This window comes from Delphinapterus leucas, chromosome 11 (assembly GCF_059928025.1).
Source record: "Delphinapterus leucas isolate spDelLeu-1000000601 "Yukka" chromosome 11, BTC_Dleu_Yukka2, whole genome shotgun sequence".
In the NCBI taxonomy this organism is placed as follows: Eukaryota; Metazoa; Chordata; class Mammalia; order Artiodactyla; family Monodontidae; genus Delphinapterus; species Delphinapterus leucas.
In genome coordinates this window covers 102436686-102454432 of record NC_143139.1, presented here as the reverse complement: position 1 = coordinate 102454432, position 17747 = coordinate 102436686, and the positions used below count along the sequence as shown (strand labels likewise).

The following is a 17747-nucleotide window of genomic DNA, read 5'->3' as shown; positions in this document are numbered from 1 at the left end:
CCCTTTCCCCCACACTCAGCACTCGCCACACTCATTCAACGGCCCTCTTCCTTGCCCAACTGCCCCGGGGGCCAAATCTGTACAGTGAGGGGCTGCCGCCGCCGCTGCCCGCGCTGCCCTGTCCGCTCCCAGATCCTGACGAAGGCCCACCTCGCCTCACGAGCACTTTCCCGGTGACACCGCCTTTATGCGCCGGACCGGCTTCTCAGCCCAGTACGCGCCACCCGCCCACGTGGTTCGCTCACGTGACACACCACTGCGCCGTGGGCCCGACCTCTCAGGACGCTTCTGATTGGCCCGAACCATTTCCTGCTTCCGGGTTAAGGTCCAAACAGCACTGTCTTTTCGAGCGGCCCCGCCAAGAGAGAGAGGCCATTGGCCTTCGCTCTGAGCAGGGGCGGGGCACAGCCATCGGGACTAGCACCCGGACGAGGGTCTCCGAGACAGCCGAGCGGCGCCGCAAAGAGCCGAACAGAGCCAAGGAGACCCGAGTACGACCCGAGCAGCGCAGGCTGGCCGGAAGCGGAGCCGAGCGCAGCCGGAAGGATCCGAGCGCGCCCGAAGGGTCTGTGCGCGGCGGGGCGTTGGCCGGGCCAAGCCCGAGCCATGGCGGCTGAGGGGACAGATGTGGCCAGAGGCGGGGCTGTTGGAGGCCGCCTGGCCAAGGACAGCTTGCGGCAGGCTATGTGCCCCGACGCGGCCCCGAGCCGGAGGCGCGGCTCGGCGCGGTCGCGAGACGCCGAGCGCCGAGCCTACCAGTGGTGCCGGGAGTACTTGGGCGGGGCCTGGCGCCGAGTACGGCCGGAGGAGCTGAGGGTTGACCCCGTGAGGTGGGAGGTCAGGGGTCAGCCCCTCTTGTGCGCGGGCCGGGGTCAGGCTTAGGCTCGGGACCTCGGGACACTCAGCGTTCCTGGGCCGGGGGCGGGGCAGGGCCGGGAGCTACGGGGGAGCGCGGGGCGCGGGGGCTGGACGCCGGGCCGGTGGAGCGGATGGCGGGCTGAGCGCGCCCTGCTGTGGGTCTGCAGCGGAGGCCTCAGTAACCTGCTCTTCCGCTGCTCGCTGCCTGACCACCTGCCCCGCGTTGGCGAGGAGCCCCGGGAGGTGCTGCTGCGGCTGTACGGGGCCATCCTGCAGGTGAGGAGGGAGTGAAGGCCGCAGTGGCCTCAGGTCCTCTCACCCAAGTGTGGCAGGTGGTATGGTCCCTACTAAGCAGTTGAGGACACTGAGCCTTAGGGGCTAAGTGTTTTGTCCATTGTGATACTAACGCCCGCGCTCTGGAGCCCCCGGGCAATAGAACAGGAAGTCCAGATAGAACCAACCAAATAGAACCAGATAGAACCAGATGTGGTGGGAGGAGCAAGAAGACCCTCGTGTTTGTCAGCGCCACTTTGCCTCTGGCCCCTTGTGACCGTGGTCCCTTCGCTGTCTGTTTTCCTTAAGGGAGTGGACTCCTTGGTCCTTGAAAGTGTAATGTTCGCCATCCTTGCAGAGCGGTCACTGGGGCCCCAGCTCTACGGAGTCTTTCCAGAGGGCCGGCTGGAACAGTACATCCCAGTACGAGCCCGGCCCCGACCTCCCCGAAGCATCTCCTTCCCCAGCCCCTATTCCCCTTCCCAATGTCTGCTTTCACATCCCTCACCCCAGGTAGGGAATTTTCCCCAAGCCCTGACTTCCCCCACCTCCATTGCCCCACCCTTCCCCCCTCCTGCCCCAGCCCCTTCACCACCCTGATAGGTTCCTGGGTGCAGAGCCGGCCACTGAAGACGCATGAGCTTCGAGAGCCTGTGTTGTCCGCAGCCATCGCCACGAAGATGGCCCAGTTCCATGGCATGGAAATGCCTTTCACTAAGGAGCCCCACTGGCTATTTGGGACCATGGAGCGGTGAGTCGGGGGCCTCCTCAGGGCTCCTGCACATAGGCCGAACCCTCATGTTGGCAGTTACTACGCTGGGCTGTGACTGAATGCATCTAGTGCTCTGTCCACCTCTCCAGCTGAGTGGATCAAGTGTCCCACTGTCTAGCATGGTTTCTCACGCAACAGGCTTCCAAATGATTGCCAGACAAGTTATTCGGTGATCGAACGGGTAGGACAGCCTGGCCTGGGGTAGAGGGGAGGGATAGCAGAGTGAGTATATCCTGTTCTTTGGGCTTCAGGTATTTAAAGCAGATCCAGGACCTACCCACCACTGGCCTCCCCCAGATGAACCTGCTGGAGATGTACAGCTTGCAGGACGAGATGGGCAGCCTCAGGTGAGGGCAGGCAGGATGGGGCAGCGGTGGGGGGGTGGGGACAGAAGAGCACAGGAGATGTGCCAGGCACCTAGTGGGGTCCTACCCAGGATTTGCTGAAGGCTGGGGTCAAGGCCTCGCCCATGCGGGTGCCTCTGACCCTCCTTTCGTCACTCCTGCTCAGGACCCATGCCCGTGTTCCCCTGCAGGAAGTTGCTAGACTCTACCCCATCACCAGTGGTCTTTTGCCACAATGACATCCAGGAAGGTAGGAGAAGGCATCTGAGTCTCCCAACCTCAGGTGAGGGGGGCCAGAGGACCCTGGAGTGACCAGAACCTCACCACATTTCTCCAGGGAACATCTTACTGCTCTCAGAGCCAGAAAACGTTGACGGCCTCATGCTGGTCGACTTCGAGTACAGCAGTTATAACTACAGGTGAGGGTAAGAGGACGGCCTCCCATGGGTCTGTTCCCACAGTGCCCTGGAAAAGCAGACCAGGCCTTCATCTCTGCATCCCAGCTGCCCAGCGTATTTGGGGACTGAGTGTCCACCTTATTCCCTCAGGGGCTTTGACATTGGGAACCATTTTTGTGAGTGGGTTTACGATTACACTCATGAGGAGTGGCCTTTCTACAAAGCGCAGCCTGCAAACTACCCCACCCGGGGACAGCAGGTATGTGGGCCAGAAGCTGGGAGCAGGACCTGGCTTAGAAGGGAGAAGGAGGTTGAAGTCTGGAAGGAATGGCGAGCAAGGGTGTTAACTGGGAAATGCTCCCCAGTCTCCCCATTTCCTGACTCTTGTCTTTTGATCTCAGCTCCATTTTATTCGCCACTACCTGGCGGAGGTAAAGAAAGGTGAGACCATCTCCCAAGAGGAGCAGAGGAAACTGGAAGCAGATTTGCTGGCAGAGGCTAATAGGTGAGGAAAGACGTGTGGGGCAGGGGTGGAGCAGGGTGCAGAGGCAAGGAGGGGAATGTGGCAGGTAGACTCACTGGGCTGCAGGTTAGGGGTCAGTGCAAAGTGGGGGCAGGAAGTGAGGATGAGGTCTGAGGCTGATGGGGAAGAACAGTTTGAGAGTGGGAAGAGTCAGGACAGGGTAGGGGTTAAGACAATAGGGGAGAAGTTAGAGCTTTGGGGCTTGACCAGCCTGGAGGAGGGGGTTCAGGCAGTGCCAAATGTGCTCTGAACCCCCATTTTCCTGCTCCCCCTCAGGTATGCTCTGGCATCTCATTTCTTCTGGGGTCTCTGGTCCATCCTCCAGGCATCCATGTCCACTATAGAATTTGGTTACTTGGTAAGTAACCAGGTTGGGTGAGTTAGGTGTGGGGACGGGGCGCAGCAGAGGCCTCGGACCCTCTAGGCCAGCTGTGGGCAGACTGAGGGGGGTGTGGGGTGCTAGTCCCACCCCTTCTCACCAGTGCGCGGGTGTCCTTCCTTAGGAGTACGCCCAGTCTCGGTTCCAGTTCTACTTCCAGCAGAAGGGAGAGCTGACCAGCTTCCACCCCTCATCCTGACTCTCCACATCCCAACTCCTTGGATTTCTCCTGGAGCCTCCAGGGCAGGACCTTGGAGGGAGGGACAGAGGGGAGGCCCTGGGGACTGGGCTGAGCCCGAGTGAGACTGGGGTTAAGGAGGCTGACCTTCCCCCTCACCCCCCGAGTTTGAGCAGGTCCCCACCGCAGGCAAGTGGGCAGAAGCCCTGGGATGTGTACCTTAAGACAATAAACTAGCTTCTTCCTTCACACCGTCCTAACCCTGCTTGGGTGCGGCGGAAGGTACCGACCAAGGACTGCACACAGATTGACAAAGGGGCCACGGCTAGGAGCCTCAGTTTCCCCTCCTGAAAAGCGTGGCTATTGGGTAATCTGGGCTTGAAAGTGGTTAGGGGTCCATTCTGCTGTCCCCCACCCCGGCTCCAGCTTAGAAGTCATACGTACTCAGAGGACTTGGGTCAGGCAGTGGGGAGTTACGGGGTACAAAGAGGGCCCCGGGGTGGGGCTGCCCAACCCTGAGCACTGGAGATCAGGGAACAGGAGGCACAGCTGACACACTGGTGACCTTTTCCCTACATTCGGCTATTTTTAGCTCTAATGCCACCATCCTCACGTGAGACCCGTTGGGCGCCCCAGGCTCTCAGACCTTTGAGCCATCTTCATCTTGCAGAAACCCGGCGCCCCCCCACTCCTGATTCTCGCCTCGGAGCCGGGGAGATTCTGGTTGCCAACCCCCAACTATTCTCTCAACCCAAATTTGGGAGTGGGTGTCAGGTTCCCGGTGAGGGCGGGACTTAGGTGGCCAGGCCTGAAGGACGTGGGGACACAGGCCACAGTGACTGTCCCCACAAGCGGACAGGAGCACACCCGAGCCGTGAGTGGAGTTGGGGGTGGCTCTGGGCTGCCGGCCTGGCCCAGGGCTCTGAGCCGGCAAGTGGGGCGGGGGAGGGGGGTTGAGGCTGGTGCCAGGGTCCCACGTGGCAGCGCTGGGGGTACGCAGACCCCACCTCACTCCAGACCAGACCGACTCCGCTTCCGGGGCCCCTCTAGCCCCCACCCCGAGGCCGCCCTACACTGTCCTCGGGATTCCTGACGTTTTCAAGGCCCTGACCCCCTTCCGACCCCCGCACCATCGCACGAAGGTTCTGCGGCGGTTGCCGAGGCTGGGGGGCCAGGGGTGGGGCCTCGGCGCTGCGGGTGGCCGACCCAGGGCGGAAGGGGAGGGAGGAGGGCTGGGGGTGCGGCCAGTGCCCGGGGGCGGGGCCTCGACGCGGGCGGCCGAGCTGCCCCGCACACCCTCCTGACACCTCCCAGGTGCCCAGCAACTCCCAGGTGCCCAGCAACCCACAGGATGGCGGAAGCGCACCAGGCTGTGGCCTTCCAGTTCACGGTGACGCCAGAGGGGGTCGACTTCCGGCTCAGTCGGGAGGCCCTAAAACACATCTACCTGTCCGGCATAAACTCCTGGAAGAAACGCCTGATTCGCATCAAGGTGGGCGCAGGTGGTTCTGGTCTCTTCCAGCAGGTGCAGAATCGAGCCTTCCAGGCAGGCAGAGGCTAGGTGTCAGCTGCTGCCCATTGTCAAGGTCCTCCACCCCCATCTCGGCTGACAGCTCTGTGGAGTGACAGGCTCCAGCAGTGCAGAAACCAGAGGGGTGCTCAAGGCGTGGAGAGGAGATGGGTGTGCATGAAGTGTCAGTGGGACACAGGAATCAGGTGCTGCAGGTGTGGGAGTGGGGGGGGGGTCCACCAGACGTGAAGGAGAAGTGAAAACAGGCAAAGACTTCATAGGTGCCTGCTTACCCCAGTCCTTGCTCTGTGAGCATTCCTGTTTTTGCCCACAGAATGGCATCCTCAGGGGTGTGTACCCTGGCAGCCCCACCAGCTGGCTGTTCGTCGTCATGACGACACTGGGTTCCTCCTACTGCAACGTGGACATCTCCATGGGGCTGGTCTGTTTTATCCAGAGATGGCTTCCTGAGGGGTAAGAAGTGGGGCCATGAGAAAGGGCTGGGTGGGCTCCAAGGCCAAGGTTCCTGAGCTGGGCAGTTACAGGACAACAGCCATTGGAGGTAATAGGGGCAGCTCTCCCTGGGGGCGACCACCATCTCAGTCCCTACTTCTGTAACTTCGAGTGTGACACACTCAGAGGCTCAGATGTGGGTGTGTCCAGGGAGTTTTTCCTCCCTTGGTGCCTCCCCCGAGATGGCTCACATACATCAGGACTGCAGAGTCAGAATCTCCCTGAGGTTGGTCTCAAGTGGACCCCCCTGCAGTCCTCTCCCCTTCTCTGATAGATGTGGCCCCTACCGGAGCCCACAGACGCGGACACTTCTCAGCATGGCCATCTTCTCCACGGGGGTCTGGATGACGGGCATCCTCTTCTTCCGCCAAACCCTGAAACTGCTGCTTTCCTACCACGGTTGGCTGTTTGAGATGCACGGCCAGACCAGCCACTTCACCAGAGTCTGGGCTGTGAGCAGAAGCTGGTGGAGGGGTCCAGGCATCGGGTTTGAGACCCCAGGGCCTCACTTTGGGTTCTGAGCTGGAGGGGACAGCCAGGCAGGGCACTGTTGCCTGGTGGGGTTTGTCCCGGTTCTGAGGGTCTGGGGTAGCCCCTCCAGTGTTTGCTAGTTTCCATTCTTTCCCCCGGCTTCCCCCTCGACATTCTCCACTCTGTACCCCCAGATGTGTGTCCGCCTTCTGTCCGGCCAGCGGCCCATGCTCTACAGCTTCCAGACATCTCTGCCCAAGTTGCCCGTGCCCAGCGTGTCAGCCACGATTCATCGGGTGAGGGCCTGGGTCAGACATCCCAGTGGGCAGGGCAGGCTGGACTCAGAGGACTTATCCAAACATAAGGGACTGTCCCCTACAAAGAGTCGGCTTGAGAGGGAGCAATGGGGCTGGGCTTGGAAGAAGGTCAGGACAGAGGCAGCTCTTGCTGACTGGCCCTCACGCGGGCAATAACTTGGCTGGACAGTACCTAGAATCCGTGCAACACTTATTGGATGACGAGGAATATTACCGAATGGAGACGCTGGCCAAGGAATTCCAGGAGAAGACTGCCCCCAGGCTGCAGAAGTACCTGGTACTCAAGTCATGGTGGGCAGCCAATTATGTGAGTTCTACCTCCCGGGCTTACCCTCTCCCACCCTGTGTCCTGGCTGCTCACAGCCCACCCTCCTCTGCCCCAGCTCCAACCTCCCACCCACCCGCAGGTGAGCGACTGGTGGGAAGAGTATGTCTACCTTCGAGGCAGGACTCCCCTCATGGTGAACAGCAACTATTATGTCATGGTAAGGGCTAGAGCCACACTGGCTCCTGTGTGCTCAGCTCTGTCCCCAGCTCTGGTCTCAGGGCAAGGAACCTGGAGGACAGTTCAGAGCCCTAGTGGTGGTTTCTGTAGGCAAGTGGGGGTTCTGAAGTGAGGCCTGAAGGAGAGGGAAGATGCGGGGGTGGGGGTGGTGGTCATATCCTGGAAGGATAGTCAGGAAGCAGCTCGCAGGCGACGGGGATACTGAGGGTCTGGAGAGCCCAGTAGACCCCACAGGCTGATACTGTCACTCCCAGAGTTCCTCAGGCTCACTGTTCTGCCCAGCTCAGGCGCTCTCACTTCCTTCCTTGTTCCCTCGCTGGCTTTCCAGCCACAACTTCCCAGCCGTCCTGACGCCATTACCAGGGAACTTCCTTAAGTGTGTCTTAAGCAGATCCAGAGCTGTTTCTTGTAGAGCTCAGGGGGTCACTGTCGGTCCCTATCCCACATGACTGACCCTTTTCCTGCTCCTAGTACAAGACTGTGCACAGCCAGCTGGGAGAGGCTGCCCAGCCACTGCCCTGTGCACCTCTTTGCTTTCCCACTTCCAAAGCACGTTTCAAGTAGCATGCTGCCATTTTCCTCCTCCACAAAGCTGTCTTTCCGGAAACCTATATGCAATTTGTCTAGACCAGAGGTTTTAAGCTGTTTTGTAGTGGCAGAACCCCTTCCTCAAAGAAAAATAAACAAAACATCAACAAATACAATGGGTTTGGAAAAGCAGCTCAGGTCAAAGCCACGGCAGGGGGTTATCTGATCAGTAGTTATGCATTTCACTTCTTGTACTTGGTTCTCAGAGGTTGTGCAGGTTGGACTGGGGAAAGGGGGCAAGACACCCCAGACAGAGAGATGCCACTGTGCACACCTGTCGCAGCCTCCTTGCAGGCTCTGCTCTCTCCCTGTAGGACTTAGTGCTCGTCAAGAACACAGACGTGCAGGCAGCCCGCCTGGGAAACATTGTCCACGCCATGATCATGTATCGCCGTAAACTTGACCGTGAAGAGATCAAGCCTGTGAGTTGGGTTGGGGGTGAGGGCGTGACCGGGAGAGGAGGCCTGCGTCTGAGCTGCGCTGGGCCGTCCTCCTAGGTGATGGCGCTGGGCATCGTGCCCATGTGCTCCTACCAGATGGAGAGGATGTTCAACACCACCCGGATCCCAGGGAAGGACACAGGTACTAGGCCGCGGCTGGGCGCCCGCGCTGGGGCCACAGGATGGAGGCCGCCCCCTCCCAGCTGTGGGCCCACCACGGCCAGATGCCCTACCGCCTGCTGGTCACCAAGCGTCCTCAGTGTCTCAGGGTCATGTAGCTGCGAAAAATAGTTTGTGGCCGATACTAGACACCTGCTGTTTACAGGCACGGTGCTAGTAGTGGGACCCTGGGAGACCCAGGTCAGAGCCCCTCCCCTGCAGGGGCTCACAGTTCCGGAGTCTCCCGCGCAAAGATCAACAGGAGGCCTAGTGGAGCTCCCCGCTCAAGGAGCCTGTAGAGGAGGAGGGGTGGGCTCGCCCAGGGCCCCCAGGGCCGCCAAGCAGCACCCGTATTTCTAATGCCAGGACAGTCTGTGGGATTTCCTAGAGCTTTGGTTTTCTCTTCTGTGAAATGCCTCATGGGACTGTGGTTGGCATTAAATGACAGACAGGGAAGCTCAGGGCACGGGGCCTGGCTTGGTGCCAGCAGATTCCACCCAGGGAAGGGGAAGGGAGGCCAGGCGAAGGGTCCATGCGGTCACCTGGTGTGAGGCTGGGGGGCCATCCTGAGTGGCATGGGGGGAGGGAGGAGCTCCCTACCTTCCCGCCTGAGCCCACTCATGGCCTCTGCCACAGACGTGCTGCAGCACCTCACAGACAGCAGGCACGTAGCCGTCTACCACAAGGGCCGTTTCTTCAAGTTGTGGCTCTATGAGGGCTCCCGCCTGCTCAAGCCTCGGGACCTGGAGATGCAATTCCAGAGGATCCTGGATGACCCCTCCCCACCCCAGCCTGGGGAGGAGAGACTGGCGGCCCTCACCGCAGGGGGAAGGTATTGGGGCCCAGGTTCAAGCGCCGTGAGGAGAGGAGTTGGGTCCTGTGTGCCACCCTGGAACTCGGCCAGAGCCCTCAGCAAGGGAGGAGCGTGGGCCCCAGCGTCCTCTGCGTAAACCAGGACCTGTGGTCGTGAGGGGCGCGGCAGGAGGGTAGCTGCTGTGACCTCTAACTGCTGGTGGCTAGGTGGGGGTGTGTGGAGAAGGGGGACACAGATCCTGGGAGGTGACCTCACGCCCACAGGGGCCCCCCCGCTCACTCTGCCCTCGCGCCCTCAGAGTGGAGTGGGCTCAGGTACGCCAGGCCTTCTTCGGCTCCGGCAAGAACAAGGCTGCCCTGGATGCCATCGAGCGCGCTGCTTTCTTTGTGGCTCTGGATGAGGAGTCTCACCGCTATGACCCCGAAGACGAGGCCAGCCTCAGCCTCTACGGCAAGGCCTTGCTGCACGGCAGCTGCTACAACAGGTACCGCACCCCCAGCTCCACTGCAGGGCCCGCCCCGCCCACCTCTGGCTCCTCCCCTGCCCCGCCCACCCCGGGCTCCTCCCCCTGCCCCCACACCGCCACCCCATCTCCGCCCGCTGCAGGTGGTTCGACAAGTCCTTCACTCTCATCGCTTTCAAGAACGGCCAGCTGGGCCTCAACACAGAACACGCGTGGGCAGACGCCCCTATCATAGGGCACCTCTGGGAGGTAGCAGGCCCTGGGAGAGGTCCTGCAGGGCAGGGGCGGGGCGGGGACGGGGGCAGCAGGGCAAGGACGGCCTCTCAGCCTGACCTTGCCCCTGCAGTTTGTCCTGGGCACCGACAGCTTCGACCTGGGCTACTCAGAGACTGGGCACTGTCTGGGCAAACCCAACCCTGTGCTGGCCCCCCCTCAGCGGCTGCAGTGGGACATTCCTGAGCAGGTGTGCGGGCCGAGAAGGGGCAGGGGTGGGTGTGCGAGAGTGACAAGTGTCTGAGATGCCCTGTGGCCCTCCCCTCTGTCCCAGCCCCACCCTCAGGGGAAGGGTCCAGAGTGTCTCATGGTCCAGACTGGCTACAGGGAGAATAGAGACCCCAGGACTATTTCGGGGCTGGAGAAAGACATGAGGTGTGAGCTCGTGTCCAGGGAGTACCTGTCAGTGCTTCCTCCCCGACAAAGCCCAGCCAGGCATCTGTGCTGATGCCCCTGGCTTGTCCTTTGCGTCTCCTTCTCCTGAGGATGTCGAGCACACTGAGGCCTGCCCAGCCTTGCCTACATCCTCAGGCCTCCTGGACGTGACCCTGGAGTCCTCCTGGAGAGCTCTGCCCCCAGCTGACCCCCTCGGTGTCTTGGCAGTGCCAGGCAGTCATCGAGAGCTCCTACCAGGTGGCCAAGGCACTGGCTGACGACGTGGAATTGTACTGCTTCCAGTTCTTGCCCTTTGGCAAAGGCCTCATCAAGAAGTGCCGGACCAGCCCTGACGCCTTCGTGCAGATCGCCCTGCAGCTGGCATACTTCCGGGTAGGAGCCCCAGGCCACCGAGCAGGCAGGGGTGGCACCAGGGCCCACCTGCAAGATTCATCCCTCTGTGTTCCGTAGGACAGAGGCAAGTTCTGCCTGACCTATGAAGCCTCGATGACCAGGATGTTCCGGGAGGGACGGACAGAGACCGTACGTTCCTGCACCTGCGAGTCCACGGCCTTTGTTCAGGCCATGGTGCAGGGGCGCCACCTGGTGAGCCCCCCATGGCCTCGCGCTGATGTGACCACTCGGCCTCCTGCCTGCTGTAGGGTCAGGGCTACTCTTCACTGCTCCGTTTCTGCCCCCAGAAAGCAGACCTCCAAGATCTGTTCCGGAAAGCAGCTGAGAAGCACCAGAATGCGTGCCGCCTGGCCATGACAGGGGCTGGCATTGACAGGCACCTCTTCTGCCTTTACGTGGTTTCCAAGTTCCTGGGGGTCAGCTCCCCTTTCCTGGCTGAGGTCAGTGTTGATGGGCGTGCCCTCTGTCCTCAGGCCCTCTCCTGGTGGGTCTCGGCCTGTTTTCTGTCCGGACAGCTGGGGCCAGTGTTCCCGGCCCACACGCCACCCAGGCCTGTGGACTGGCACCAAGCGGGAGCCTCCCCCTCGTGGAGTGGCTGTTGGCGTGAGGGGGGATGGAGAGACAAACATGATATGTCAGGTGGTGGCAGCGCTCATGAGAGAAGGTCAGAGGCTCAGGGGAACCGGGGCGTCCAGGTGGAGGGAACCTCCAGTGCCCGGACATTGACACTGAGGCAGGAGTGTGGGATGTGGGAGGGACAGCAGGAGGGGTGGGGGGCGGAGCCAGGGGCGGAGCCAGGGGACGGACAGGCAGGTCACCTGATGGTGGGTTTTGTGCAGAGGCTGTGATGGTGAGAACAGACTAGGGGACCATGGACAGCAATCAGGAAGGTCCTGCGTCCTGTCCCTTCTGCATCCTTAGCCAGGACAGTGCCAGGCTCACGCACCTGTCCGCAGGTGTGCGTGGCACCTGACTGCCGGCCTCCCTGTTGCAGGTGCTCTCAGAACCCTGGCGCCTCTCTACCAGCCAAACTGCTCAATTCCAGATCCGCATGTTTGACCCAAACAAGTACCCCAATCACCTGGGTGCTGGCGGTGGCTTTGGCCCTGTAAGTGCCCTTGAAGGTGGACAGGTGGGAAGGACCAGGGGCTGGGGTGTCAGCGGAGAGCGCAGGGCCTCGAGGAGGTCAGGCCAGAGGCAGGAGCACAGCCCTGGACCTGCCCTGCCTGGAAACAGGATAGGTACCTGTCGACCCCAGCAAGAAAGGTGGCTGGGACCCCACCCATGTTGACACCCACTGCTGGAGTGACCCTTCCCAGGGCTTCTGTACCCTTTGAAGTGGGCTTATGGAGACAGTCCAGATATCCCACTGAGACGCTCATGTGGGCTAGTTTGCCGGGGAGCTAGAGACCCCCTGCAAATGTGAGGGGGGCCTCCTGAGGGAACGTGCTCTTGAGCCTCCTGAGGGAACCTGAGGTCCTGGAACCCCCAGTGGGGTCTTCTCTTCTGTTTTCATACTGTTTCCTGGGGATGGGCCCTTCCTGTGAATCTTGTGGGCAGAGCAAGGATAACATCAGCTTGGCTTCCAGATACTCAAGGTTCAGTTCACCTCTTCTTCTTCACCCCTTGTGCTGCCCTCAGGTAGCTAATGATGGCTACGGGGTTTCCTACATGATCGCGGGTGAGAACACCATCTTCTTCCACGTCTCCAGCAAGTTCTCAAGCTCAGAGACAGTGAGTGTCTCCTGCTCCCACTCAGCCTGAGGAGGGGTCCCCCCCCAGGGCATGTCTGGCTGGGGAAGAATCCTTCCCTGTGGGGACAGAGGGGCGGGGGCTCACCTGGAGGTTGGTCTGAGCTCTTGACTCCCGCAGAATGCCCAGCGCTTTGGGAACCACATCCGCCAAGCTCTGCTGGACATCGCTGATCTTTTCCAAGTTCCCAAGGCTGACAGCTGAGGGCTGGAGAAATGCCAGCTGCCCTTCTGTCCCCACATTGTGGAGGAAGGGGCCTGTGGTCCACTTGCAGGCACAGCGGTGGCCGTGCACAGGTGCCCAGGCTCCAAGGACACCTCTGGAAGCAGGTGCTCCCTGGGCAGACGCTGCTCCCTGAGGGCTCAAGCGGTGGAGGTAGGGCTGGAGCAAGAAGGGAATCTTCTTTTTTTTTTTTTTCTTGCTAGATGTTAATAAAAATAAGGCTGTATAATTCTATTTTAGCCCTTAAGTACCTGTGTTTTTTGGTGGGGCAACTAGGAGTCCCTTCCCCTGCTCCGGCCTCAGGCCAGGGATGTGGCAAGGGAAGGTCTAGGGCTGGAGACTATTTGTGAGAGGTTCTGACCTGACCTGCTTTGAAAGGTGGGTCTCTGCTGTCTACACCCACATAGGCACTTGGAATAAATTCTTGCTTCAGAACGTCCACCTGTTCCCTGGGCCCATTTCTGTTTGTCTTCTGGAGAGTGGGGCCCTCTGTGCATGGACATGTCCTCTGCACCCCCTTGGGCTGGAGCACAGCTCTGTAGAGGCCCTCGGCATAGGGAGAAGCTACAGTCCCAGGCCTGAGGTCTGGGTGCCAAGTGGTCATGTCTGTGAGAGGGCGCACAAGATAATCTGGAGCAACAGATGCTCCTTCCCTTGGGTCGGCTTTTTTATTAAAATAATATTACGAGTAAACAAAAAATTATTATGGAAAGCCTAAGCAGGTACTCAATTACTATTGCTGCATGCCTAAACGAATGTACATCTCATTACTCTGGTAGGCGATGAGAACCGGACATGAATTAGATACACTCCCAGGCCTTCTCTTATTAACCAGTGTTTATTGAGCAACCACTGTCTACTTGGCTCTGTGCTGGGGATTCCCTGGTGAACAAGGCACCCCCTGCACACGGGGAATTCACTACTCAGTGAGGCAAGCATGGATCAGGGGATGGAGCCGGTGGCAGGGAATTCAGGCTCTTGAATAATCCATTTAGCAAATACTTACTAAGCGCTACAGTGTGCTAAGCTCTGGGATACAGCAGTGAACAAAACTGGCAAAAACAATCCTTCCCTGTGCGGCAGAGTCTAGTGAGGGAGACAGGCAATAACCAAGAAGAATGAGCAAATGACATAGTAAGTCAGAGGGCAGTTAAGTACTAAGGAGAGAAGTAAGGGGAGGGAGCAATGGAGGGGTAGATGGCAATTTCAGACAGGGTGGCAGAGGCAGGCCTTCCTGAGTGGGGCCATTTGACTCAGACCAGCAGGAGATGAGGGTGCAATCCATGTATGTACCTGAGGGCAGGGTATTCCTGGCCAAGGGGGCAGCAACAGCCAATGCTTCGGGGTGGGAGGAGCCTGCTGTGGTGGAGGAACAGTACCCGAGGGCCTGTGGCTGGCGTGGAGCCGGGAGCAGCAGGAGGGGACAGGTGGAGTGGCGCAGCAAGGGCCCTGTAGGCCAGGCTCTGGGTTCTCCAAATGATGGGGGAAGCCACCGGGGTTGGAGCAGAGGGTGACATAATCTGTTGTAAACTTTTAATGGGATCACTCTGGCTAACCAGAATATTAGAACAAAGTAGGGTGCAGTAAGGATAGAAGCAAGAAGGCCTAGCAGAGGGTACTGCTCATGGTGGTGGGCAGAGTTGGGAGAAATGATGGGACTAGGAGATTCAGGATGCTAGGGAGCCATCGAAGATAATTCACGTTTTCTATTTGGGTGACTGGGTGATTAAACAAGATTTTTAAATGTTGAGTTTAACATACCTGTAAGAAACATTTGTGAAAATGTCTCATAGACTCTTGAAAATATAAATTGAAAGAAAGGAGATTTAGGTTCCTGATAATAGCTTTGAAGGTTGTTTGAACACTGAGAACATGAGAAGATTCCCAGGACAGAGGCTTCTAACCTCTTCTGAGTCTCTGTGAGAAGCTTATAAAAATAAATCTATGCTCACAAAATAGGACATTTCCTGGGCTTCCAAAAGTATCTTCACAGACCTTTGCCTCTCCGGTGCCTGCGTGACCTACCCTGGGAAACTGGGACCTGGTCGGCTTCTGGGAGACATCAGCTCGCCCAGGCCTGGGAGAACAGTGAGCAGAGATTCCAACAAGCTGGCTTTTAATTAATGTTAAAATTCAGTCAAAATTCTTTTATCTGATTTGTTCTTGGTTGAAATAAGAGAAGAAAACACAGTGCTTAACCAGGGTATAAACTTCTGGTGACCATCCACCAAATGCAAATCTGCATTAGTACCCCTGAGGTGTGCAGATCTGCATTAGTTAAGGCTAGTAGCCATAACAGACAAAGCTTGAAATCTCAACGGCTTAACCCAACAGAAGGTTAATTCTTGTTCACTTGGCTGAGAGGAAGACTCTACTCCATACCATTATTCAAAGACTTGGCTGTTAGAAGTCCTACCTTCCTCAGGTAGCTCCCAATTTGCCTTGGACATCAACATCCCGCAAGTACACGGAGGAGAGAGAGGGCTCACTCATGGGAGGCTTACATGGACTCAGCCTAGTAGTGATACAGAGCATTTCTACCCACATCCCACCAGCCAGGACTCATACTGCAAGGGAGGCTGGGAAATGTAGTCTAGCTGTGTGCCCAGGACATAAAGGAAACATTTGATGAAGAGTTTGCCAGTTTCGGATGCACAAGGGGATGGGCAGACCAGACACATGTCTCTGGACTCCCTGAGGGCCCATCCTTCTTGGCCTGGGCTCTGCAGGGCGTTTCAGACACCCACCTCCACCTGCTGGGACCTCACATTCCAGACCAACTGATCTCTGAGTATCTTTCGCTCCTCCACAAGAACCCTGAGCTCCAGCTTCACTCTCAATTCCTAAAGGAGGCAGGCACCTCCACACCCTTGCCTTTGCCGAACCTCCTCCCTGGAATCCTGTGCCGTTGTTTCTCAGCCTGGTAAACTCCTACTCTTCCCTGAAGCTGCCTTCATTACCCCTCAGAATTATTCCTGATTCATGTTTTTCTGGGATGCTATAACAGAAATCAGCTCTAGAAGAGTCTAAGCAAATGGTGGAATGATTGGAAGTGTGCAGGTGGCTCAGAGGTAGGAAGCAACAGCTGGAGAACCAGATTCAGAAGGGGAAGGAGCCTGGCAGCTTGGGGAGGGGACGTGGCCCAGACAGCAGACTCCTCAAGAGAGAGACGAGTCCGCACTCTATGCCCAGAACTGTCTGGCTCAGCTCCAGCTGTGTTTCCTACTCTGCGATCAGTTTGCTAAGGATCGGAATCCCTGAGGGAAAATGCAGTGGGTCCCAGGTTTGTCAGGAATCTCAAAGAGTTCAAGATATTCAAAACCGAAGTTAACAACCTCCCAAACTGGCTTCTCTGCCACTCTTCCCCATCTCAGCCGGTGGTGTCACCCTCCAGCGACTCAGCCATTCCTTCTTTCTCCCTCCCTTCCCACATTACGAAGTTTTGTCAAGGCGACCTTCTAAATGGCTTCTGACTCCGTGTACTTCCCTCCGCCACGACCACTGCCTCCCTGTCCCCAGCTCCACCATCATTCACCCAAAAACCAGCAACAGCCCCATTTCTACTCTCCCTCCGGCAAGAGAGACTGCTTCGCCATGCCCCTCTTCTGCTTTCCAACCTTCTAAGGTGCCCATCGCCCTCCAAATAAAGACCGAGCTCCCTGGACTGACCTATAGAGACCAGAGTGATCTCTTTAGCCTCCTCTTGACCAGAGTTTTATGTGCAGCCTCTCTAAGGGCTGAGCAGCACGCTCACCTGGCCTTGCTTGGTGATCTGTGCTTTACTGCCTGGAGGCCAGAGCGCCTGGCAGACCTCGGCTGTAACCAAGGCCCGCACCTCGCAGGTGCATGGACCTGGGCCCCTGCCTCATCTCCTTGGGCCTCAGCGTCCTCTTCTGTGAGACAGCTGCAACAATGTCGGCCACCCACAGTAGCTGCGAGACAAAATACTTGGGCCTTCAGCTACTCACTCAACAATGGTTACTAGCACTTGCTGTCCAGCATACTGGAGACACAGTGGTCAAGCAGACGCCCCGCCGCCCCCACCCCCGCCGTGCACGGATTTACGCTCCAGGTGCAAGGGGGAGAACACTCCCATAAGGACGAGGGTGTCTCCCCTCATCTCAGCTCTACCATCCCTCAACCTCAGCCACTCTTCAATCCAGGTACTCGGCCCACCTGAGACGGAGAGACCCAAGTGCGGGACCACGTGGGACCAGCCGGGAGCAACCCCGCCCTTTCCGCTCCAGGCGACCAGCCAATGAGACCTCAAGGCCGGGACTTGGAACCAGCGTGAGGCGGGTGTAGTCAGGTGCTCGCAGCGCCGCCCCTTCCGCTCCAGGAGATCAGCCAATGAGGGCCAGAGGCAAGCTCCGGGGGCGGGTCTGGTAACGGAAAGGGGAGGGGCGTCATTCTGAGGAGCCGCCTCAAGCCTCAGGCTGCGGAGGAGGGTAGCCGAGCGGAACCCGAGCGCTGGGGAGCTGGAGGTGAGCGAGGCCAGCCCGCCTGGGGGTCCCGGACCCTCCCTTGGCGCCCCGACCCCCGAGAGTCACGGCGTCCCCAGGCGGTGCTCACCGCCTCACGCCAGACCGGTGGGGCGCCTACCGCTTCCTCACCCACCCGGCCCTCAACCCGGTCTCGTCACGCCGTTCTCCTCACGCCGCACCCCCGGCCCCTCACCCACACGTCCTCCAGACCCCTCACAACGCACATCCTGAACTCTGTACACCTGAACCTCTCAGCCTCGCGCCCCACCTGGACTCGCGTCACACACGTCGAATTCCCTCCCATCTGCACACCAGGCGTGGTCCGAGACTCACACCGCTCAACTGCAGGACCACCGCCGCAAGCATCACACACACGTTCTATTCGCATGCTGTTCACACCACGCACACGCGCACGCCTCGCAGACTCGCCGGTCCAGGTGCCCCTCGCATCCTCTCACATTTCTCACCCCAGGAAGGATCGCGGCCTCCGTGACAGCTCTTCGTACTGGGCGAGCGAGACCCTCAGACCACAGAGAGGGCCCAGGCCCTTGCATTTCTCATGCCTCTGAATTCCTCAGTCGCCAGCACCTCAGACCTTCACACCCTGAGGTGACCCTCTCACCCACAGTCAGCCATCACCCTCATTCCCTTGGCTCCGGCGCTGGCCCAGGCCTCCTCTCCATCCTAACCCTGCCTCGGCAGCCTCACCAGGAGAGAATGCC

The 17747-nt window shown here is 59.0% G+C and overlaps 2 protein-coding genes across 7 annotated transcripts; both read left to right on the top strand.

The window, feature by feature from the left end:
- The first annotated feature begins 571 nt into the window (after positions 1–571).
- CHKB (choline kinase beta) lies at positions 572–3974 on the top strand. 3 transcript variants are annotated; one of them, XM_022596769.3, is made up of 11 exons: positions 572–830; positions 1026–1134; positions 1441–1554; positions 1749–1882; positions 2155–2250; positions 2439–2497; positions 2585–2666; positions 2796–2904; positions 3047–3150; positions 3445–3526; positions 3672–3974. In XM_022596769.3, the coding sequence occupies exons 1-11, from the start codon at positions 607–609 to the stop codon at positions 3744–3746; spliced, it is 1188 nt and encodes a 395-aa protein (XP_022452477.2). In that variant the 5' UTR covers positions 572–606; the 3' UTR covers positions 3747–3974. The 3 variants fall into 3 exon arrangements, with proteins under 3 accessions (XP_022452477.2, XP_022452476.2, XP_022452478.2); XM_022596768.3 differs by having other exon boundaries at positions 1441–1644; XM_022596770.3 differs by lacking the exon at positions 3445–3526 and having other exon boundaries at positions 1441–1644; positions 3672–3834.
- Positions 3975–4978: 1004 nt separating this feature from the next.
- Positions 4979–12980, top strand: CPT1B (carnitine palmitoyltransferase 1B). 4 transcript variants are annotated; one of them, XM_022596766.3, is made up of 18 exons: positions 4982–5217; positions 5570–5709; positions 6023–6200; positions 6414–6515; positions 6706–6843; positions 6920–7021; positions 7944–8051; positions 8127–8211; positions 8865–9060; positions 9341–9526; positions 9649–9754; positions 9852–9968; positions 10382–10546; positions 10625–10759; positions 10855–11007; positions 11562–11675; positions 12209–12301; positions 12440–12980. In XM_022596766.3, the coding sequence occupies exons 1-18, from the start codon at positions 5077–5079 to the stop codon at positions 12521–12523; spliced, it is 2343 nt and encodes a 780-aa protein (XP_022452474.1). In that variant the 5' UTR covers positions 4982–5076; the 3' UTR covers positions 12524–12980. The 4 variants fall into 4 exon arrangements, with proteins under 4 accessions (XP_089777681.1, XP_022452474.1, XP_022452475.1 ...); XM_022596767.3 differs by having other exon boundaries at positions 4983–5217; positions 6944–7021; XM_089921554.1 differs by having other exon boundaries at positions 5104–5441.
- Positions 12981–17747: the final 4767 nt, after the last annotated feature.

Bases quoted from the DNA above. Each gene is read 5' to 3' on its own strand.
- CPT1B (XM_022596766.3), top strand. From the start codon at position 5,077: ATGGCGGAAGCGCACCAGGCTGTGGCCTTCCAGTTCACGGTGACGCCA. The intron at 5,218-5,569 runs GTGGGCGCAGGT...TTTTGCCCACAG, and splicing joins AACGCCTGATTCGCATCAAG to AATGGCATCCTCAGGGGTGT. The intron at 11,676-12,208 runs GTAAGTGCCCTT...TGCTGCCCTCAG, and splicing joins CTGGCGGTGGCTTTGGCCCT to GTAGCTAATGATGGCTACGG.
- CHKB (XM_022596768.3), top strand. From the start codon at position 607: ATGGCGGCTGAGGGGACAGATGTGGCCAGAGGCGGGGCTGTTGGAGGC. The intron at 2,905-3,046 runs GTATGTGGGCCA...TTTTGATCTCAG, and splicing joins ACCCCACCCGGGGACAGCAG to CTCCATTTTATTCGCCACTA. The intron at 3,527-3,671 runs GTAAGTAACCAG...GTCCTTCCTTAG, and splicing joins CTATAGAATTTGGTTACTTG to GAGTACGCCCAGTCTCGGTT.